Here is a 24,000-nt window from a genome sequence, read left to right as displayed (position 1 = left end):
AAATGTGAGCAGGTATTTGAGGACTGAAATTCCTTCTGAAAGCATTTTTTTTACTCCACTTTTTTATGGCTAACCGGCTGTAAATGTTCTTTACCCTACATTAATCATTTCTCATTAACGTCTGATTACATGAGTGTTTATCAGAGAAGCTTAGCACATTTCTGACTCATCAGTTATTTATGAAGTTTTTCCTGCGTTAATGGTTGAAGGAAGCTGCGAGAGAAGGAAAGCGTGTTCGGAATTGAATAACGTTTCCTTTTATCTCAGACAAGTCGAACGTTGCTCACAGTAAACGAGTCGTTTTACATTAAATATATATATATATATATATATATATATATACACACACACACACACACACACACACACACACACACACACACACACGACGTGGCGAGATGCTTTCGCTTGCAGTGAAGTTTAGGAGAAGGGATTTAACATTGTTTAGAAAGTGACGAGTAATAGGAAGAGTTAGACGCGGTTATGTAACGAGCTCAGCACACATTGTGTATTCACAGACAGAGATAATGAAAATGAATAATTATAAATGCATGGATTTATGCAGAAATTGCACATTTATGTGAGGACTGATGAGGACGTTCTCTCTGGTGAAACTTCACGAACAATCTAAATAGAGATGGAGAAAACTTTTAACAGTCCTTAAAGGGACAATGCAGAGAATAGTCTACGCACATTTACACAATTATCCCCTCACACTAAATCAATCAGCCAATCAGAGATGTGTTTGGAGTCTTATTTTATTAGGCAAGCTAAGAGATTATCTTATGTTTTATTATTATTATTATTATTATTATTATTATTATACTGTGAACTTCCTACCTGCACGAACCTACAAGGTTAAAGTAACTAACAAGTAATGGGAGTCTATTTCACTCTAAATATTTCCATAAATATGTCTCGGGGTGTTCAGTTCTACCTCTAGTGGAACCCATGACGGTTCTGTACAGTATAGAACCCTACAACAAACTGCTTTGTGGTATAGTAATACATACGCTCTTAGAAAAATTGGTTCTTCAAGGGTTCTCTAAGGGTTCATTAGATAATCAAGGTTCCTTAGCTTCCAAAAAAAAAAAAAAAATTGGAACTTTAATACAAAATGTTTCCCTGTCAGATAGGTTTCCATGTAGAACAATTTTTTTGGAAGCTAAGAACCGTTAATTATCCCGTGAACTCTTAAAAAACCCCCGAAGAACATATTTTATTCAAGAGTGTGTGTAGTAACTGGGTAAGTGTGCGGTACAAACCCCAAATTATTTATCATTATTTTTTGCTTAAAGCCTACTGTAGAAGCTTTACGAAGCCAAGGTCTCTTCAGTCGTCCATCTGGAGGAACCTTTAAAGGTTCTGCATGGAAAGCTATAATAAAGTATTTTCCAACTTTCCAATTATTACAAAAATACTCAGCTAAGAAAACTAAGAATCGTCACGATATGTTAAGAGTACACTCATAAAACTTAGAAACCTTTAAGGTTCTTCAGTTTCTCTTTGGAGGCATCCATAAAAGTTGTAAAAGTTCTAGAACCCTACAACCCTACCAAGTGTTTCCAAGTACAGCCATTTAAGGAGGACCGGGAACCCTAAGTTATCAAATGAGCCCTTTTGTTGAGAGGGTTCATCAAGAGTTCCTTAAGGGTTTATTACATCGTTTAAGAAGAAACCATTTAAGAACGTTTTTTTTTTTTCCTAACAGTGTGTGCGGTGCAAGCTCCAAATTATGGGTCGTTTTTTTTAAATACTCTTAGACTAAAGAGTTCTACATTTTACGAGTGTACTCTTACTATATCGTGACAATTCTTAGTTTTCTTAGCTAAGTATTTTAGTAATAATTGGAAAGCTGGAAAATATATAGACACACCGTCCACTTTAATAGGAACAGCTGTACACCTGCTCATTTATGCAAATCAGCCAATCATGTGGCAGCAGCACAATGCATAAAATCATGCAAATACAGCTCAAGAGCTTCAGATAATGTTCACATCAAACATCACAATGGAGAGAAAGTGTGATGTTTGTGACTTTAACCATGGCATGCATGGTTGTTGGTATCAGATGGGCTGGTTTGAGTATTTCAGAAACGGCTGGTCTCCTGGGATCTTCACACACTATAATAACTCATATAATCACTCTTTACAACCGTGATGAGCAGAAAAGCACCTCAGAACGCACAGCACATCAAACCATGAGGTGGATGGGTTATGACGGCAGAGAACCACATCAGGCTCTACTCCTGTCAACCAAGAACAAGTGTCTGAGGCTATCACGGGCACGAGCTCACACAAACCGGACAGTTTGTGAACACTGGAAAAAAGACCTGGTGATTTTTTTAAAAAAAATTCTTCAACTGTCTAGTTAGGTGAGTCTCACCACAACTGTAAGGAGTGATTATATGAGTTACTCTATCCTTTCTGACATCTCTTACCAACAAGGTGTTTCCACCCACAGAACTGTTGCTCACTCAGTGTTTTGGCACCATTCTGTGTAAACTCTAGAGACTGCTGTGTGTGAAAATCCCAGTAGATGAGCAGTGTCTGAAACACTCAATTATTAAAGTTGACAGCCAGTGTACGTTTGAGTGAGACGGACTTTCATTTCTTGCGAGCTACGTTAGCCTCGTAGCTTCAATCTCGATCTAAAAAAAAAAAAAAAACAACCCACTAAAGACGCCAAATAACATCTTAGCTGATTGAGTATGTTTGCAGTAAGTGTGGTAAACCAGAGGTGCCAATAGTTACGGTTTAGTGGTAACCCAACCCATTGCTAGCGATATGTTAGACAGATGAAAACGGCAGCTTTCTGGTTTCTCAGCTACATGGAAATATTCACTGACCAAACACAAAAACATAGCCATTGGAAAAACCAATTCACTGAAGGGGAAAGGACGCGGGACGTGAAAAATGCTTTTGCTTCTGTTAGCGGTTACTTCCACTTCTTGCCAACTTTCGTGCCAACCAATAGATAACGAGATGGGCGGGGCTATTGTCTCCGCTCAGGAACAGTGAATGTGTATATCATTTATGCCGTTAGTATTGAGTCACTGACATACTCTAGTTTTTGTGGTGAATTTTCTCGTCAGTAAAGTTGCCACTTCTAGATAAACTACTCATTTTAATTAAATGTTAATTGATGTAGGTATGTAATGAGAATTGTTTCTATATTCAAATATGCTAAAATAAGTATCAAGTAAGTAATAAATAAGTGTGTCGAATTTTACAGGCATTCTGGAAGCAGAAAGGCTTCTCAGGCGAGATCGTGGCACGTCCCTCTGTACATTGCCCTTTCGGGGTCACCTTTGACGCCACCAGTCCCAGCGGGAGCCCGGCGCTGGTGGGCTTCATCGCCGGGGTTCAGGCCTGTTACTGGAACAGCCGAGAGGTGAGAGACTGAGGGGGAGAAGGTGAAAATGCGAGCGAGAGAGAGGGTGTGAGAGCGAGCGGGAATAGAAGAGTGTTATCAACAGCGTGGGGGGATTTTGGGGTCCGTCCCAGAGGTTTGCAGCTTCATACCGTTCAGAGCTTTCGAGGCATATTTTCGTGGCGAGGTGAAAATGGATGCAGTCGCCGCATTCGGGCGTCAGGAGACATCCCCGAAGAGGCGACTTTCAACACGTACGCAATGTGTGTTTACCGAAGTGTGTTCAATTAATCTGCCCTTCCATCACACCTCTTCTCCAACCTCGTCATCTGCGCCGTAAACAAACTCGCATCGGTGTCGGAAAGAGTCGGGGGTCAGAAAATGTTAAAACGTAAAAGCTTGGTTCAGTTGAAAAAGAAAAAAAAAAAAAAAGATAAAAAGTACACCCTTTTCCAGACGAGCCGTAACGCACTGTTCTAATTGCATTCGTTTCACATGAGAATGTGAGCTAATGTAATTATTATCCGAGTATCTCTGGGATTTTAATTTTTTTAATGGATTGTTTTTGCGGTTATGAGTCTGGAATTATTCTGCTGTGTTTCACCTTCTGTTAAATGAGCAGTAGAAATAACTCCGGGTAAAGCCCAAACGAAATCAAACACAAAACTACAGAATGTTACGCAATCCCTAAGCAGCCACGCATTAGTCATTTTCTTTCTTTGCTGTTTTCCTGTCATCTCGACTTAACGCTCTCGTGACCTTGACATAACCGAAATCTGTTTTCTCATGACGTCATTTTATCCCGAGAAAATCTCACGCCTTGTGAATGGGACTGCTGTTTCATGCGCGTTGGCGTCTTCGCCATCGTAAATGTAATAACGGCCCGCTGTACAGATGGACTTTATCTCTGCATTAAGAGAGAGAGAGAGCGGTGTTCCCGGACGTGGGGTGTCGGCACTAACGTGGAAGTCGTCAATCCTGCAGGGATGACGTATTTCTGTACGCCGACCCAGAAGCTAGCATCACCCTGGTTCCCTCGCCAAAAAGCCAACAGGATTTTTCCATTGGCGTTTGGATTAGTGCCGAAAACAAACTCTGAGACCAAACACAAGTTTATGATTCTTACATGTTTTGTCCATCAAGATAATCTTCACAAATGAAGATTAGGGCTTAGGGCTTCTGTAGAATATAGACAAGTACTGGATAACACACACAGGCCATAGGAAAAATATGCCGCATTTGGCTGCATTCGAGCTACAAATTGTGGGGAAAAAAAAACATGGAGGCCTCCAGGAGTGATGTATATTTTCCTTCTCAAAACGGTGACCTGTATGGAAGCCCGTTTCCGCCACGGAATCAAAAAACAAAACAAAAAGGTAATTGTGACTTTATTCATGGCCTTGGGACTGCGATCACCACGTGCAGTTTTACACTCGGGTCTCCTTTAGTGAACAGTGGACGAGTTCAACAAACAGACTTCATATAAACACCATAATGAACTTTCTTTCACTTTCACACTCTCCGTCGTTCCCCAGATGAGGACGGGTTCCCTTCCGAGTCTGGTTCCTCTCAAGGTTTCTTCCTCGTATCATCTCAGGGAGTTTTTCCCTCACCACCGTCTCACTCAATATTGATAATTCACACACTTAAAATCTCCATCCTGTGTTTATATGATTCTGTAAAGCTGCTTTGAGACAACGTCCACTGTTAAACGCGCCATACAAATACAATTGAATTGAATAGAGTTGAATTTCTCACAACTGCAACTTTATATCTCACGATCCCGTCATCTTTTCTCACAATTGCGAGTTCACATCGTACATATCGTTGATTTTATTTCTCGCGGTCATGAGTTTACGTTTACATTTATTCATTTAGCAGATAGCACTGAAGGGGAAAGGACGCTGGACGGGAAATATCCTTCTGGTAGCGGTTACGTTCGCGTCATGCTCTTTATCTATTTTGACCTGTGTATTAATGAACCAATGGAAACCAAGAGGGCGTGGCTACGGTCTATGCTAGGTCAAAGTGCAGGCTAGAATGTATTGTTTATCATGTTGGCAGGAAGCGACACATATACACACACATATACACACATACATACACGCGTGTAATTCTGTTTCGAGGCCGAAATCTGCTTAAAATATTTTAGATGACGTAAACATCCATTAGCCACATTAGCCTCATAGCTAAAGTACAAAGCTAAAGACGATAGCTTCAGACACTGAACGCGTGCACACGAAAAACCTCAGAGGAACAAAAATGGAGTAAAGTTCACCAAACTGTTCATTCCATTAATCACCAGAAGAGGAAACTTCAGCGTGTGTTCTGAACGAGTGTGATATTGCTTCATCTGTTTCTCATTGCCCACACACACTCACACATACTTACACACACACACACATTTCCCAAAAACGCATCATAGCACAATCTCCTCGAGAGCCTTCATTCAAATTCAGCAGCACCATTGTGAAAGACATTCGCCGCTACCCGAGCTGCCGAACTGTTTGTTTGCCTTCCGTTATTATGTAGCAAGCTGCAGCTAATTAGCATTCCTCTCACCTGTGAGCGCTGGCAGAGTTTACGGAATGGACACACAGTGTGATTTTTGCAGCTCTTGTGGTTTTTTTTTTCTCTAGTGCCCGTCCTGTACTCTTTTTTTAATCCTCACCATCAGCTCTCGAGTCTCTCAGTCTGTGTTTGTGTTTCGGGTCTGTGATCATGTGGAGAGTTTAAATATCAATTAATTTAAAACTCAGGCATGAGAAGGTCTTACTAGTTTTCATTCACAGCATTGCGGTCTAAACTACTTTCACAGCTCGAGTATCGTTCGTATTTTCACTACGTTTACGTACATAATGGCAGAAGTTACACGTGCTGAATGTTTAAGATCTGCAAGTCTAGAGCAACATGCCTTTCCTAAACCTTTTAGATACATACCTCCGTTATAGCGCTGATAATAAAAAGGACCTGAATAAATTCATGATATTTATCACATTCTTAATCTAAATGATTCTTAGATCAAAAGATGCAGGCTATTTGACGGTACCTCGAATAGTGAAGGCTACAGCAGGGGGGAGAGCTTTCTCTTATAGAGCCCCACAGTTATGGAACAGTCTTCCTATTAGTGTTCGGGACTCAGACACAGTCTCAGTGTTTAAGTCTAGGCTTAAAACGTATTTGTTTACTCAAGCCTACCCTGACTAGATTCTGTTCTACTACTTCGCAGTCATAATAATCTTTTTTCTCCCTCTCTCCTTTCGCCGAGCCCCACATGAATTTATGGAGATACTAGAGATCCAGATCCTTTCTGCCTCTGGATGGAGCTCAAATCTTCTCCAATTCCAGACTGCTGGGACTACGGCTGCTCCTAAGGCCATACAGACTTCATATAAATCCATAATGAACTTTTTCACACTATCTGTTGTTACCCAGATGAGGACGGGTTCCCTTCTGAGTCGGGTTCCTCTCAAGGTTTCTTCCTCTTTAAACATCTTAGGGAGTTTTTCTTTGCCATCGTCGCCACTCAGTGGCTTGCTCAGTTGGGATAAATTTGCACCTTTAATATCTGTATACCGTGTTGATATTTCTGTAAAGCTGCTTTGAGACAATGTCTATTGTAAAAAGCGCTATACAAATAAAATTGAATTGAATTGAATTGAAATGATTTAACTTTTCTACTTTTTTAAATAGTAATAATTAAAAAAAAAAATTTTTTTTTAATGAACGAAATATTTGGATCAAATCCAAGTAACTAGCAAGTAGTCACTTTTTTCCTATGGAAATAATAAACTTTTCAGACGAAGTTGTTTGTGCTGTGCTGCTCAGTACACCAGTGGTTTGCTTCTTTTTCAGGACATTCCAAATTGCTGTATTGGCTCTGCCCAATGTTTGATTTTCCTTCTAATCTCGGCTTCAAAATGACTTGCTTTCTCCCATAGACGGCTCTCTGATCTGCATGTCGGTTTATCCTTTTTAACAACAAATACAGTCTTCACATATGAAACCGAAGGCGCAAACTAACATCTACTAAACATCTCTACTAAACATCTACTTCAGTAGCTCTGTAACAAGGTTGTTGTAACAAGGTTACAAGGTTACAAGGTTACGCACCTGTCAGTCGCTTGCCTACAAATGGGGTGGTCTGATACAAGTCGTGCTGTGTTCTATGTTGTTTAACATATCTACATATAAATACCTCGGGCAATACTCAGGCAGCCGGAATGTGGGGGCAGACATCCTGTCGAGGTAGGGGCTGAGGCCTGGGGATTGGAGGCTCCATCCACAAGTGGTGGAGTCCATGTGGCGGAGGTTCGGCCAAGCGGAAGTGGATGTGTTCGCCTCCAAGGAGACAACACACTGCCCGCTGTGGTTCATCCTCACTCATCCATCACCACTGGGGTTGGACGCTAAGGTGCACACATGGCCGAGGTCACAGCTGTACACCCCCCCCGATCACCATCTACGTCTGCTGCTAGTAGCTCTGTATTGGCCAGCTTGAATATGGTTCTCAGAGATAATATCCCTGCTAGACGGCACTCCTTGGGAGATTCCTGTCTTCAGGGCTCTACTGCATCAAGCCGGAGGGCTGATTTATCAGCCTCGGCCGGAAATATGGAAACTGTGGGTCTGGCCCCTGAGGGGCACCAGCTCATAGATTCTAGTCTCACAACTGAGGATGTAGAGACCATGTTGAAAGCCAGAGCATCATCCATGAGGAAATTGAATGCGCTCAAGTGGCGACTTTTTGTCTTGTGGTGTGAGGAACGTCAGCTAGACCGTGGTGTTGCAGGCTTTCTGCCCTCCTCCTTTCCTCACACCGGAACAAGAGAAATTGCACCTATTGTGAAAATCTACATATCAACACTTTCTGACCAATCAGAATCCAGAATTGAGCAGCGCCGTGGTGAGCATCTCAAGTGTTCGACCAACGTCAAACGTCAACGTCAGCTAGAACACTTGTCGTTGTTCTTGCCGTGTGTTTCATCGGTGTTATATTTCTCGTTACAGCTGCCGTCGTCATCGCCGTCGTCATTAAATAAAGCTGATCTATTCTTGCTTCCTTTCAGATGGAGGACAGACGAGATGCCGTTGTTAGCAGCCTGGTGAAATATCTGGGCCCCGAAGCGGCCTCCTACGTTCACTACGAGGAGAAAGTAAGTGACACAAACTTCTGAGTCACCAGCCAGTACAGTCACGATCGCTTCATCGCTCCAGACCTCATCGTCTCATTAGCCTGCATTATGCTAATTGATATTACTTAACAAAAACCCCTCAGTGATGCAGGAATGTCATTGAGAAATCTGGCTTTAACGCAGGAGTTAATTTTGGTGTTTTTGGACTTGCATGGAGGAAGAGCAGTGTGTTTGGCAACACAGGCTCAGACCACATACTGGCATTTTTGACAGGGTGTTAAAAAAATGAGTCAGGAAGCTACATGTGAGTATCTAAAAAAAACCAATGTTTTCTAGGATTGTTTTTCTCCTCACGCTTCAGGCGATCATGTCGTCTCATGCATCATAGGATGTTTTTATTTTATTTATTTTCTGTCTGATGCAACAAAAATTATAAGACGAGACATCTCTGGTTCCTTCCACGTTCCCCGAGACCGGCTGCATGCCATCATTTTGTTTTTAATAAAAATATCAATAATACATGCTCATTTATGTTGAGCTCATATTCACAGACAATTTGAAGGCAAATGAACGCACCTCATGCCTTGATGTTATATAATATTATATAGAAATCCTTGTAGACCTCAGTGATGGGTTTTTTTTTTTTTTTTTACATTATAAAGCACATGTTTTAAACCATTTTAAAGCAAGTGAAGTCATAAAACTCATTGTATTTCTCATTGACGAAGGTTTCACACAGAATGTAAAGAAAGAATTGACATTCATGTACAATTTTAAGGTAAATGAATGCACCACATGCTGTAAGATTGCTCTTGACCTTATATAACACCGTATAAACCTTTCATTGATTCAATTATTACACTATAATGCCAAGAATTGAATTGAACTAAATGTAATTTACAGATAATGTTAAGGCAAACGCACCGTGTGCTGCGAGGTTGCCTCTGATGTTGTATAATATCATATAAAACTCCTTGTAGATCTCACTGATGAGGTTTTTTTTCAGTGTAAAACACAGAATTAAAAAAAAAAAAAAAATTCTAAACATGCAGAGAATTTTTTTTAGGCAAGCGAATGCGCCACATGCTCCGAGACGGTCCCTGATGCTTTCTAATATCGTATAAAACTCCTCGTATTTCTCATCGATGAAGGATTTACACGGAATTTAAAGGGGAAAAAAGTTCATTCGCAGACGAGTGAACCACACCACATGCTCTGAGATTGCTCCTGGTGTTCTATAACGTGACATAACGCACCTTGTATGTCTCGTTGATGAAGGTTTTACAGTATAAATCACAGAATTAAGGGGCGCCCCTGCTGACACGTATGGCCAAATGTCTGGTCCTGATAGTGGTCTGATGGTGAAGATGGCGGAGATGATTAGTTCAGCTCCATTTCCCTGCACGGCGTTCGCCGAGGCTCGTTTCAGACACGTCACATTAAAGCATGTGAAATCACTCCCCGGTGCAAGCTTGACATCTCAGCGAGAAGTTCGAGGAGGAGCGCAGAAAGCCGTTAAGGACAAGCCGTGTTCGTCACCTCGCTCCTGACGCCCTCTGAGCGTGAAGAAACTCGACAGAACTCTCAAGATGACATGGAACTCTTTTTTCCTTTTCTTTCCCCCTCTTCTCCGTCTCTCTCGCTAAAGCCTGGGTAAATGGTCTGGACTTATATAGCGCTTTTTAACCTTAGCGGTTCTACTAAGCGCTTTACACTGTTTCTCATTCACCCATTCACACACACTCACACACCAAGGGTAGCAGAGCTGCCATGCAAGGCGCTTGCCATTGGGAGCAACTTTGGAGTCATGTGGAGTCATGTGGAGCCATGTGGGCTCATGTGGAGCCATGTGGAGCCATGTGGAGCCATGTGGAGTCATGTGGAGTCATGTGGAGCCATGTGGGCTCATGTGGAGCCATGTGGGGTCATGTGGGCTCATGTGGAGTCATGTGGGGTCATGTGGGGTCATGTGGAGCCATGTGGAGCCATGTGGGCTCGTGTGGGCTCGTGTGGGCTCGTGCGGAGTCGTGTGGGCTCGTGTGGAGTCGTGTGGAGTCGTGTGGGGCCGTGTGGGGCCGTGTGGGGCCGTGTGGGGCCGTGTGGGGCCGTGTGGAGTCATGTGGGGTCATGTGGGGTCATGTGGGGTCATGTGGCCCGGGAAATGAACTGCCATCCCTACGGTTAGTGGACAACCCACTCTACAACCTGAGCCACAGCCGCCCTGTTATCAAATCCTTCTGAGGATGAACTTCAAAACTCCTGGATCATTCCTCTGTTTTTGCAGGACGTTAAAGCTATTATTCAGAGAACTGTAGCTAGCTACACTACAGCTACATGCCAATACGATCTCTTGCTAAGTAAACAGTCCGTGTCATGCTGTTACAGGAAAACAATCAACAACGGCAAGGGTCTGATTAATCTGTGTTACTATTACCACCACACAGCATGTCCCGAAGTGTTTTATTCCTGTCGTACCACAGCAATTCGCCGAAGAGTACAACTTTTTTTTTGATGGAATAACCCAGTCATGCATTGTGTCCTCACTCCTGGACAATCAGTTTAAGGCTCTTTAATAAAATATAAAAGATGAAAATCACCTCCAAAATCACTTGAGAGCATTATTGCAATTGACGTAAATTTCTGTAGCCCTTCAGCCTATTTGTTGTTCTCCATCTTTACTAACTTTCTACGTTAAAAAAAAAAAAGTTAAATTAGATTACAGGTTTAAAAACTCGTTTTTTTTTTAATCGATTTGTTTTTAAACTAGTGTTGTTTTTATAGTGCTGCTGTGAAAAGTTACAGCTTAACCTCTGACTGTGCTCAACAAAGCACTGACACTGGAGACTCCTTCCATAAATGTTAAATAAATGCCTCCTTACAGATCAACGAAAAAAAAATAATAAAATAAAATAAAAAATGTATTTATATGCAAAAAAAAAAATCCACTGTAAACGAGCTGTTACTATAGAAACAACAACGTATTAGAACGTTACATTAATATAACCCTGTGTTTCACAGGAATTACATGACTTACGACTTTGTGACTACATGACGTTTTAATTAGTCAGAGAAAAACACGTTGAACTTTGGTTTGATTGGCGTCGTGATGAACGGTTCGACTCACGCTGCTTTAAATATGCTCGTTAACAAGGCACGAACGTGTGACTAATTCGTCATTAACCAGCACCTCCTGTGGCGAGGACGAGATCATGACACGTTCAAACAGTGTGGAACAATCACCAGATCACTTTGTGTCTGAATTGACAACAACATCATTCATTTGACTCACTATAGTTGGACGTGTAACAAAAGAGGGTTCTTCCAGGGTTCTTTCTAACCCCAAAACATATTGTTTAAGGAACCTTGAAGGATTCCAGCAAATGCGCAAGCAACGATCATTAAGATGACCATATCGACCAATAATTTGGAGCTTGTCGCACACACTTAGCCAGGGTTCATTAAGACTTCTTTAAAAGCTTTTTTGGATAACCACTGGTTCCACTCGGAATACTGTTCGAAGGTTCTACATAGAACCTTTTAAGAATTCCTCTAACGGGACAAACGGTTCTCTGCATTAAGAAGAAATGAACTCGAAGTCATTTGGAATGTGTATCACACACGTACCCAGTTAGCACATATGCTGTAATAAAAAATAAATAAATAAAAAAAGGGTTCTTTAAGTGTTCATTGGATAGTTAAAAGTTCTTAGATTAGAAAAAAGGGTTCTGATTGGAAACCTTTCTGGACCCTGTACCACATATTTAATGCACACACACGACGCAGAAGGTTCTTACACGTTTATTACGTAATTAAAGGGTCCTCAGATTAGAAAATAAAATCCGATTAGAAATGGTTTTAAACACGTTTAGTGTGTTTAAGCGCTTCTAACGTAGAAACCTAAACCTATTTTGAATGAAACAACAGGAGGAGTGACGAAGTGTGAAACAATGACCTCTAAACATGTAGCGAGGAAAACGGTCGCGGGTCCTAACGACGGTGGAACGTCAGACGATATGAAAGCGGCCGTCACGTGTGGATGTTTATGATCCCGAAAGTGATTCCCCCCCCCACACCCCCCTCACAATGGAGCATAGAGGAGGTGTCGTGTTTATAATAATCACCTTGACGACTCTCGTAGCGGTGAACCGGAGGCGTGCGATATTAATTATGGCCTTCCATGCTTTGTTTGCGAAACAGATTAGCGAGAATGAACCTTTAGCTGCGGACGGTGCTGGCGAATCGTAGGCTTTCGTGTACAGTAGATGATCTAATTTAATTACTGACACCGTATTTCATTTAGTTATCAAATAAAATAACTAAATGGCTTTAATAAAACGCTGCAAAATTGTTTATTGAATCAAAGGTTTAAGGTGAAAGTCCTTCAGCAGCTGTGCAAGCAGAGTGCTCTGTATTCACGGTCGGTAGGAAATAAAACATTAAAAATGTATTATTTAAGTAATATACTCCAAATAGGATTCACCTCTGGTGAAATTTTAATCAGTACGGCTGGTTCTGGGTTATTTATTTATTTATTTATTTATTATTTTTTTCTCCAAGAATTTGGTGCATTTGGGCTTGGGATTTACGAATATTTATTGAAATGGTATTTTTCACTAACTACTAACTAACTACAGACATTCCACAACATTAAATGTAACCATAAAAGGATAAAAAGTAGAGGTGTGTTAAGAGTAACTCCACGTCATCACACCACTCTGTTGTTGATCGGTTTCCTATAACAGCACAACATGCCAAGAGTGTTTCGAGGCAAAAAATGATTTGAACCATTTGAATTATATATATATATATTTTTTACAAATCTCTGAAGAGAGTATTATTAGTGCTCATGCAAACGCACTTTCTATAATTATTATAATTTTTTCTAAGAACAATTATGACTGAATTCAAAGAATAACTGAAAAGGGTCGTAGTGTTACATAAGACTGTATTTATCACTTTTCTTGTTTTTTTGTTTTTTTTTTTCTTCTTTTTCCTGCAGCAATAATCTTGTCAGCCCGGTAACAAGCCCTTCACAACATGGAACATAAAAAAGGGTGAAAGCAAAACAACACAAAGCGGTGAAGTGTTCTGACTTCGCTGCTTTATAAAAGTGTTAAATTATTATGATTTTTTTTTTTTTTTAAATAAGCTCTCATTCTACTAGAAACCTATTTATTTATTTATTTATTTATTTATTTAAAAATTCTCGAGCGTGATTGAAAAGGAACAGAACGTGAAAAGCACGGTTAAAAACGTGACAGCGAGCGATGGACAGACCCACAGGGACGAATCCGTGGCTTTTTATGGGACGGGTTATGAGAAAGCTGGAGGAGTTTCGCGATCACGTCAATATCGTCTGCACGGATTTAGATGAAAATGCACCTGTCTCGCTACTGTCACTCGGAAAAATACGGTACATTGATTTTAATAGATATGAATTGCATGTGAAATAAATACGGGCCAGGTTTCCAGAGAGCACCGTCATGTTAAGATCGTCTAAAGTTATGTGAAACGTAGAGACAGCGAGACAGCACCGATCTGATATCCAGGATATGAACGAAAAATAGTGATTAGATAGCAGAGGGGAAAAAAAAAGGAATAAATTTGATTCTATGTAACAAATGGGAAAGATTTTAGTTGTTTTGGAGCTGGAAATGCTAACATATAAAGACACTTATTTGCAGTGTAAGTGATTTTTAATTTTTGTTTTTAGTCTTATATTTCATCCTACATATATTTTTAAGTATTTTGCTTAAAGAAATAATTTTAAATCTGAAAAGATTAAAACAAACAAAACAAAAAAAGACAGCTATATGAATTTCTTAACCCTCTCCACACCAGGAGGGGGCAGCACGCTTTCTTCATTATCAAATAAAGAACCGAAGAATACACCTTCTACCTTAGGAACTGCTCGGTCAGGGTCATGTGCTTTTATATTAGACTATCAGTTTGTGAAAATTCAGGAAAAAACCCACTGAAGGGCTTTCGAGTGGTGCAACTGGAATGTGTAGAGCTTATCGTCCAGAGGTCACGAGATCATCGAGAATCCTGACGATTCTGGCTGGGAGTCCAAAAGAGCAAAATTGGCTGTGGGTCAATCCCTGTCAATCAAAGTGACGCTCACCAATTGTCTGTGTCTGTGAGTTCATCTATGTGGAACTCTGCAGTTTTATGCTGCTCTGTGACACGGCATGAGCAGCAGTTAAGGCCACGCCCTCTTCAGGTTTAAAATCTAGCGCACTAAACAGGTGCAGAAACTAATAGTGTCGTTGTGTTGTGTTACAATCTAACCTCTGACAGGGCTACAAGCTGGAAAAACTAGAGCACTACTTAGCATAATTGACTATGTTTACATCATGCACATCAAATTCCGTTTAAGGTCTACTGTATATAAAGGTTGCAGGCATATTCAGAATACGATGTTTATATGCGTACAGGCATCAGGATATTGACATGAACATGGTTGTTGTAAGTGTGTCCGAGTTGCCATTCCTAAATACCTTAGGCTAGGTTAAGGTATCTGTTAGCATCTGTTAGCACCCACAATTCCTTGTGGACTAAGCATGCACATACTGTATATCTCCTTCCAGTGGATTTTCAGAATACGGTGTTTACATGCAACGCGTTTTCCATTAAAACAGGCATATTCCAGGGGTGGGAATCAGAATTTGGGGAATCAGAATATTGTCTTAATCTGAATCGGGCAATCGGATTGCGGAGCTTACATGACTCAGTACTAAATATAACAGTGCCAAATTCTGATTAATATGGGAATATTGATGTGCATGTAAACGTAGTCACTGTCCTGCGCTCTGGGACGGTTATGTTAGTTTTCTGTAGATCAGTCAGTAGTGAGCGTCTGTTAGCTCCAAGTTGGGAGTAAGTGGGGCAAAAAATCTAAAATATAGCTAAATCATGAACAGAATCTTGCTTGGAGAGTGAAAAATGAGATGCTTTGTGTGTGTGTGTGTGTGTGTGTGTGTGTGTGTGTGTGTGCGCGCGCGCGCGCGCACGCTCTTGAGAGTGTGTATTTCTTTGGGCTGGAGGTTGGCTAGGAGTGTCAGGGCCCATATATCTTCCATCTTCAGTAAAGTGGAGTAAACGTGTTTACAGCTGATGGTGAAACTCTCTCCTGGTGAAAATGATAGCATCTCTGACATGAGGAAAATATTCAGTTTGAGTCCTGAGATCATCTCCACTTTCTCTGACACACACACACACACACACACAGCCAGAGTACACTAAAGACATTTCTCCAGTTTACTGATGTAAAGTTTCAGAGTTTCAGTTCACGATGAGGTTTAGAGTGTAACCTGTGCACGCTGGTATATTTGCCCTGCACTTGTCTCACACTCTTGTGTATTTACACTTTATGTAGTCTTACTCTTCTGTCTAGCATCATGGTCCTGGAGAAATGACATTTTACTCCAATGTATACGAGCTATATAGAGGAATGACAATAATAACCCACTCGACTCAACTTGACAATCTGGTCATGTGGAGCGAATCATTATGGAGCATTGTGGTCATGTGGCATGACTCGTTATGGAGCATTGTGGTCATGTGGAGCGACTGGTTATGGAGCATTGTGGTCATGTGGAGTGAATCGGTATGGAGCATTGTGGTCATGTGGAGCGACTGGTTATGGAGCATTGTGGTCATGTGGAGCGACTGGTCATGGAACATTGTGGTCATGTGGAGCGACTGGTTATGGAGCATTGTGGTCATGTGGAGTGAATCTTTATGGAGCATTGTGGTCATGTGGAGTGAATGGTTATGGAGCATTGTGGTCATGTGGAGCGACTGGTCATGGAACATTGTGGTCATGTGGAGCGACTGGTTATGGAGCATTGTGGTCATGTGGAGTGAATGGTTATGGAGCATTGTGGTCATGTGGAGTGAATGGTTATGGAGCATTGTGGTCATGTGGAGCGACTGGTCATGGAACATTGTGGTCATGTGGAGCGACTGGTCATGGAACATTGTGGTCATGTGGAGCGACTGGTTATGGAGCATTGTGGTCATGTGGAGTGAATCTTTATGGAGCATTGTGGTCATGTGGAGTGACTCATTATGGAGCACTGTGATCATGTGGAGCGACTCGTTATGGAGCACTGTGGTCATGTGGAGCGACTCGTTATGTAGCATTGTGGTCATTTGGAGTGACTCGTTATGGAGCACTGTGGTCATGTGGAGCAACTCGTTATGGAGCATTGTGGTAATGTGGAGCGACTCATGAGTGTGTCTGTGAAGGAGCTGTTACTATAGAAATGATAAGCGCATTAATGCCTCTGAACAATTCGAATGAAGAATTCAATGCTGAAAGGTATATACAGGTTTTAGAGCTCTCTCTAAGATCCTCTAAGCTCTCTCTAAGCCCTCTCTAAGATCCTCTTTTTATACCCAATCATGTTACTGACCTGTTGCCAATTAACTAGTTAATTAATTAATTAGGTGCAAAATGTTCCTCCAGCTGTTTCGTTTTAGTAACACTTACTTTTCCAGCCTTTTGTTGCCCTTTTGTTGCCCTACGCTGTTCACCTACGCTGCACACTTATATATCATTTTTAAATAATTTAACAGTCCTGATTATGTGTTGTGTGTATTTTAGGACTGGTCTAAAGAGGAGTATAACGGAGGATGTCCTGTCAACGTCATGGTTCCTGGAATGCTCACATTCTACCAACCCGGCCTGTGCAAACCATGTGGCAGGTAAAAAGAAGCAAAAAGAAAACACACATACACAAACACACACACGTATGCTCTGGGTATCCTTCTAAATGTTTGCGGGTGGCATTATGTTCTGAATACCACGACCCCCACTGTGCCTCGACTCACTAACGTGCATTAGTGGCCCCTGAACGGAGCAGAGGTTAGAGGAGCGATGATTGTGTGTGTGTGTGTGTGTGTGAGCAGAATATAGAGTTAGTAAATGGAGGACATGGAGGTGTGTGTGTGTGTGTGTGTGCATGTGAGTATGTGTTGCATGAAACACAAATCCATAATGTGCCTCAAACCAATGGAGTGGAGGTCACAGGGACAGCTTCCTCCAGGGAAAGCAGCGCCATAATCCATTTATAATGGCTCCCGTTAGGCGTCGGTCATAACCGAACAAATCCAGAGAAAAAGAGGAAGAGTGTGTGTGTGTGTGTGTGTGTGTGCCAGAGAGGAGAGTGATGTTGCAAGGTAATGCATTTCCATAATGGAATTAAATCCCCGAAGAGGAGAAAGATCTCATCAAAGTAAGAAGGATGGAAAGACTTTCCTGCTCTCTGCCACGTTCTGATCTGTAAACACAAAGCGCACGTTAATCTGTCCTTGACCTACATACGCACCGATGAGAACGGCTTGCTCACGTCCCCTGAATTCAACACAGTGTTGATTAGTTAGATACAAATCACAGGTCTATATTAATGTGTTATCGTTTCTATAACGACAGTTCGTTCACGGGAACGTGGACTGCAGACGATACGTTTTTAAACCGTGTGTGTAATCATAGATACGGTGAAGTTTCCCGTAGTTTACCTACAAAATGTTAGGAAATTGACTGATTTTTATTATTTTTTTTACTTCTAATTAAACGTCTCACAAATTTCATAGGAAAACAACAATCCGTACGCTCAGTTCATATGAAAAGTGAAAAAGGTTCAAGTTAAGATTAGGGGTGGGGTTAGGATTAGGGGTGTGGCCTAATCTTAACATGAAATGTTGCTACTTTTCAAAAGAACTGTGCGTACACGTTGTTTTGTACGTTTTCTTACAACTTTGTTTACATGCTTCAATTGGAATGTGTACAAATTTTCCCTTATTGTTTCCATAGTAACAGCCCATTCACAGGGACTTGCATGGCCGACGCCCCAAACGAACCGACGCAAGCGCTTTGAAAACTTTTTCATTTGAACCTTTACGGTAAGAGGTAAAGCTGTAAGTTTAAGTTTTCCGACATCTTCGGGACAGAGCACTTGACGCTTTGTGGTTTCTTGCTAATATAACGAGTCGAGTTGTTATTGTTTATTTTTTTTTTATTAGCTTAAATGTTTATTAACGACTTCATTGTTTATCGCTGCTCAGTAAGTAACGAACCCGTTTCCTGGATGTTCTACAGCATTAAATCTCACTATAAAAGGATAACAAGTATAACATGTCATTCTGTAATAAACTGCTGTGGTATCACTGGAATAAAATACGTTTACGTTATCGGAACGTGATGAACGTCACGTCACGCCGCATCGCACCGAGCTGTCGTTGATTAGCATCCTATAACAGCACGACCCAGGGTGATTGTTTAATTCCTAATCCATCTGAAGCACAAAAACCAAATCAAGGTTTAAAGAAACCCGAGGCAGCTGGACTCAATAAAACAGAGCTAGAGGCGTTTTTTTGGGGGGGGGCAGAAAAATGTCTGAGATCATGTATTTTTCTGCTTGGTTTGAAAAGCCAGCACACACTTCGCCCTCGTCCTCCGGCTTTGTCTGCCGTTCTCCGAAGCTCAGAGGGAACAGAACCCACCCAAACCTGCTTTAATATGTCAGTGATCCACACGCAACCACGTCCCAGGTGAACGGCAGTGTGTGTAGAAATACGCCTTGGGCATTTCATACATGCCTACACCCTGACATACACACTATCCCGTGAAGGATAAACAGTGAGTACAGGTACGAACCAGACTGAGGACCATGGAACGAAATAAAAACAACATGCGGAGTTTATTCCTATCCCAGTAAAGCCATTTAAATCATTTCACATGACTCCGTCTGTACACAGTACGATACTCGCATTTCCTTCCACCATTGAATAATAAATCACCCGATGTTGCAGTTCAACAACAAAAAAAAGTCTTTCCTAGACGACAGGAAAAGCTCTGAAGCATCTACACTGTTCCATCCATCCATCCATCCATCCATCCATCTTCTATACCGCTTATCCTTACTGGGTCGTGGGGAACCTGGCACCTATCCCAGGGGGCATAGGGCACAAGGTGGGGTACACCCTGGACGGGGTGCCAATCCATCACACACACATTCACACACACATTCGTACACCACGGACACTTCCCTGTCACTCAGTACCAGCTTAATGTGACTCAATATACCTTACAAACTTAAGAAATTCTTTTTAGATCAAAATAACCCTTTTTAAAAGCACATTTTATTTCTACAGCACTCCAAATTTTCTTCGCAGTTTGTTCACCCGCCCACAAACCATCACCAACCGGGGAGGGTTTGTAAAAAGAATTGTAAACTTAAATAATTGGTCAATTATTATTGTAAATAATGTAGATATTTATTATTAGATTTTGTTAAAACCAAGTATCGTGATAAAAAAATATATATCGTATCATATCGCCCACCTCTATTACAAACTTTATAGTAAGTGCTTTTTTTTTTTTTTTTTTATTATTATTATTTTAAATATTCGTTTATTATCAGTCTCCGATCGTATGGAAGATCCACTAGTAACAGGAGCTGTTACTATAGAAACGAACGAGTTTCTATATAGTACGGGTGCGTTAGTACTAACTCGTGATTTGCACCTGTTCTAGAAAATACAGCGACCCCTTCTGACCCGATCAGAACGGAGAATTCGGCAGCGCGGTGGTGTCAGACGCTTCAGTACAGCAGAGGTGCCGTCGTGGATCGGTGCGGACGCAAAGCCGAGGTCACTGATCTGTGGGATTGGGTTGTGCTGACGTATCACGAGAGGGATTTTTGCTTGACAGATGCGGTTTGGAGAAATATGTTTAAAATGTAACATCTGGATAAAAAGCGTTGTTTTGAAACGTATGACGTGGTGTGAGCGGTGAGAGATGATTCGATGTAAATCTTTAACAACCTGATCATTTGATATATTTTATATCCACACAGAGAGAATATCCACATACAATCACACAAGTCTAAATAAAACCTTATTTATTTGTTTGTCGGACCCCCCACCCCCCCCCCCCCCCATCGAGGGACAATGCGAAGTTTAATAGTGTAAAAAAAACAACTTTCAAAGCCACTCCTAAAAGAGATAAGAGAGAGAGAGAGAAAAAATTGGGAAATATAAAATGTATTTCATTTGATTTATTTAACTCACCACCATGCACACTTCGGAAAGAAAAGAAAAGGATTTTGTTAGCAATATAAAGTTACTTTTTTTTATTAAGAGAATGAGAAGGAAAAAAAAAAAAATAAGAAAAAGGGAGAAAAGAGGGAAAATATGTTTTTTTTTTTTTTTTTTTGTCTAGTAAAGCTTTCCTTTAAAAAGGTACATAAATGGAAAGGAGAGTAAAGGAAGAGAAACAAAGCAGAAGAAACAAAATTGAAGAACTTTTTTTTTTTTTTTTTTTTTAAAAAAAGAGAAAACGGGGGGAAAAAAAGAGGACAAATGTCCAGACGATTGTTTCTTTGTTTGATCTATTAAAGCCACTCCTAAGAAATGAAAGGAAAGAAAAAGAAAGCGAGAGAAAAAATGTTAGGAGAACAAATTTAAAAAAGGGCAGAAAAAAGAGAAACCCCCCCTTTTTTTAAAAAAATTTTTCAATTTTTTTTTTTTTTTTTTTAAAGTGTCTGCGTTTAAAACGCATTAAATCGTGATCGTTTAAACCCTTGGAGGTCAGACGTGCATTTAATCTGGAAATTCATCCGTCTCACCGAATCACGTTTCGGTGCGTCGCGCGTGCACGTGGTCTTGAGTGTATCTGCATTTTTATTTGCCCTTTTTTTATTTGGATTTATAATCCTTTCTCTCAAATGTTTTTGCAACCGAACACTTCATCAACAGTGAAAATTTCTTTCTTTAACAGAATTGTTTTATAAATATATTCAAATAAGAGACTCTTCATTTAAAGGTGTTTAATAACGGAATCATTTTGGATGTTTTTTTTTTGCATGTTTTTGGATGTCACTGAGCTTCGGACCGAAGTGAGCGTCTAATCGGCTAATCGGCTTTAGCAACTCGATTGCGAACGTAAGCGCACTGTTAAACATCCGGGTGTAAATAAAGCTTAAGTGATATTGAACGTTTAACAAAAGCAGTAATTGTGGATTCAGAGGAAACCGCCAGTTAGGGAGTAATTCCAGGTCTTCAGTCGACTTCTGAGACAAAGTGAAACGCGTGAACCGCTCCTCACTCTGACAGGCGCTCGAACGCGATCGATCCCAAGCGATCGTATTATGTGTACGGAATAAAAGCACTCCGTGTCCTGCTGCTCTAGGAAAATAATCAACGACGGGGTGGTGCGATGAAGCGGACTCGCCGTTACTCGCTGAAGTGGATTATTTTCCTTTAACAGCGTGTCATGAAGCGTTTTATTCCTCGTCCAACACAGCAGTTTGTCAGCGATTATTTATTAAAGAACGACACACCATACTTTCTATCCATTTATAGTTACGTGTAACGCTGTGGATTACCGTGAAAGGAGTTCGTACCTGTTCTCCGCTTACGGGTAACGGGAGCTATGAACAGCCGTCCCCTCAGCAGCCTCGTTAATATGAAAAAAATGCAGCTTGTCATGTTACCGCAAAGCGTCCAGTAGACGTCTTTACCTCTGACACTGGAGACTCCTTCCATAGATGTTGCGTAACCGTTTATTCTCCTAACAGAACACTTCACCGTACCGATGATTACTAACGTGTTAGAATGAGCACATTAATGCAAACCAGTGGAAAGCTGCTGCTATAGAAAATGAATCAACACCTTCTGACCAATCAGAATCAAGAATACAGGATAAAGCGCTGTTTCAAAACGGATTTCCTCCATGTTTTCAGGATCTACTGGGCGGGAACAGAGACGGCTACGCGGTGGTGCGGTTACCTCAGCGGTGCGGTTCAGTCCGGTCAACGGGCAGCTCTTGAAGTTCTGGCAGATGTTTCTCCAGCTGTTCTGTCGCAGAGCGAACTCCAGGAAGTGAGAGCAGACCTTACGATGGAACCGTCGGACCTGTCCCGGGTTTGGGACCGCACCGGCGGATCCGCCTCGTCATCCCGCCTCCTCGTTGGTCTGACCGTCATGGCCGTCACTGTGGGCGGGGCCGTGTTCTGGCTTAAGCCGGGATTGGGTAAAAATTGGCTCAGTGGTGTTTTGGCTGTGATTCAGAGATAACCATCAGAGTTATCCATCAGAGGAATCTTCTTTTATCTTAAACTGCATAATATCGTAAAAAAAAATAAGATCCTTTATCACAGTGCTGGCTTTAAAGACATACTTTTCTTTTTAAGTAATTGTTCTTCAACGTTTTACTGTACTTGGTAAGAAATAAACCTGGAATATAAAATGGAATCGCACACGTGATGCTGTGTGTTCGTGCCACAACTCACAACTCACAACTCACAAAACAGATTCAAGATACAAAATTCGGCTTGTGGTGATGTATTAGATATTCGATATTAGATAATAGACGGGATGCTGAAAATCTAAAATCTTTCATTTATCCATATCTCACGAGGTCTTAATGCCATGGGAAGAATGCTGTGGGTCAAACTACTCCACTCATACACCCTTAAAGACAGACCGACATCTGCGTTCATAATTTCGAACTGTTTTTAGCGTGTCCAGTCAGCAAGGCTTGAATGGCCGTGTTTCCTCCAACCCAAACACGCCCTAACCCTTTCACCGGACTCACGATGTTATCTTTAGTTTTTTTATTATTATTAAATTACATATCGTAAAAAAATTCATACTAAGAATAGAGCGCCAACTATGAAGATTTTGTCTTTCACTATTTTGAAGTTACTTTCGAATAAGCTGTGGTAGCTCAGTGGTTAACACGTTGGACTACCAATCGGAAGGTCAGTCGGAAGGTCAATCGGAAGGTGCCCCAGCACTGCCAAGCTGCCACTGTTGGGCCCTTGAGCAAGGCCCTTAACCCTCGACTGCTCAGACGTATGAATGAGATAAACGTAAGTCGCTGTGGATAAGGGCATCTGCCAAAATGCCATGAACATAATGTAATAAGCTACATTTAAATGACGAGAGTATGTGCTGTTTTAGTCTGCACTAAAGCTATAAAAAGCTATAAAAATATACAAACGTCTCCATCTTCTTACCTCTGCCAGTTTCTCAAAAACATCAAGTGACTCATTGGAACGACAGAAGTCAAGAAAGCAAATATGCAGAAATATTTATGGAATTTTAAATTTACAAGTCCTGAATTATAAATCAGGAATAACTAAACTGTATGTAGGGCTTGGGGCGGCAGAGATGACTTAATGTCTGTTTGTCCAACTCCACTGGCTGTGGAAGAGAGCAGACTGTGTAGTACGGTACAGTACAGTACAGTACAGTGAGCGATCTAAAAATCCCACACACTCATGCATACGGTCTAAGTACATAATAGACGATCCACTTAATCAATGTTAACGTCCTTTCCAAAGTGATTTAATCGCGAGCGAGTCTTTCCGCTCTCGCAGGACCACAGGGGATGGGCCGGACAACCGTCTGTACAGTATGTCTTCGTATGTTATCAGTTTCCAGAGATTCGGGACTCCAGCTTTCTCCCCAGTTGGTTTAT

At 41.2% G+C, this 24,000-nt stretch overlaps 1 protein-coding gene across 2 annotated transcripts in view; it reads left to right on the top strand.

Moving 5' to 3' along the window:
* Positions 1 to 22,769, top strand: part of LOC128620469 (amine oxidase [flavin-containing] A-like) — a 59,084-nt gene extending 36,315 nt beyond the window's left edge. Inside the window, exons 9-13 of one of the 2 annotated variants that reach the window (XM_053645499.1) lie at positions 3,235 to 3,393; positions 8,442 to 8,528; positions 17,119 to 17,219; positions 18,328 to 18,416; positions 22,259 to 22,394. In XM_053645499.1, coding sequence (XP_053501474.1) covers positions 3,235 to 3,393; positions 8,442 to 8,528; positions 17,119 to 17,219; positions 18,328 to 18,391 — 411 coding nt within the window. In that variant the 3' untranslated portion in view covers positions 18,392 to 18,416; positions 22,259 to 22,394. Of the gene's footprint in view, positions 1 to 3,234; positions 3,394 to 8,441; positions 8,529 to 17,118; positions 17,220 to 18,327; positions 18,417 to 22,258 lie in introns of both variants that reach the window. The other variant, XM_053645498.1, reaches the window with a different exon arrangement.
* Positions 22,770 to 24,000: the final 1,231 nt, after the last annotated feature.

The sequence above is a fragment of the Ictalurus furcatus genome, chromosome 16 (genome assembly GCF_023375685.1).
Source record: "Ictalurus furcatus strain D&B chromosome 16, Billie_1.0, whole genome shotgun sequence".
NCBI classification, from domain to species: domain Eukaryota; kingdom Metazoa; phylum Chordata; class Actinopteri; order Siluriformes; family Ictaluridae; genus Ictalurus; species Ictalurus furcatus.
The sequence above is the reverse complement of the archived record's forward strand: the minus strand, read 5'-3'. Positions and strand labels throughout refer to the sequence as shown.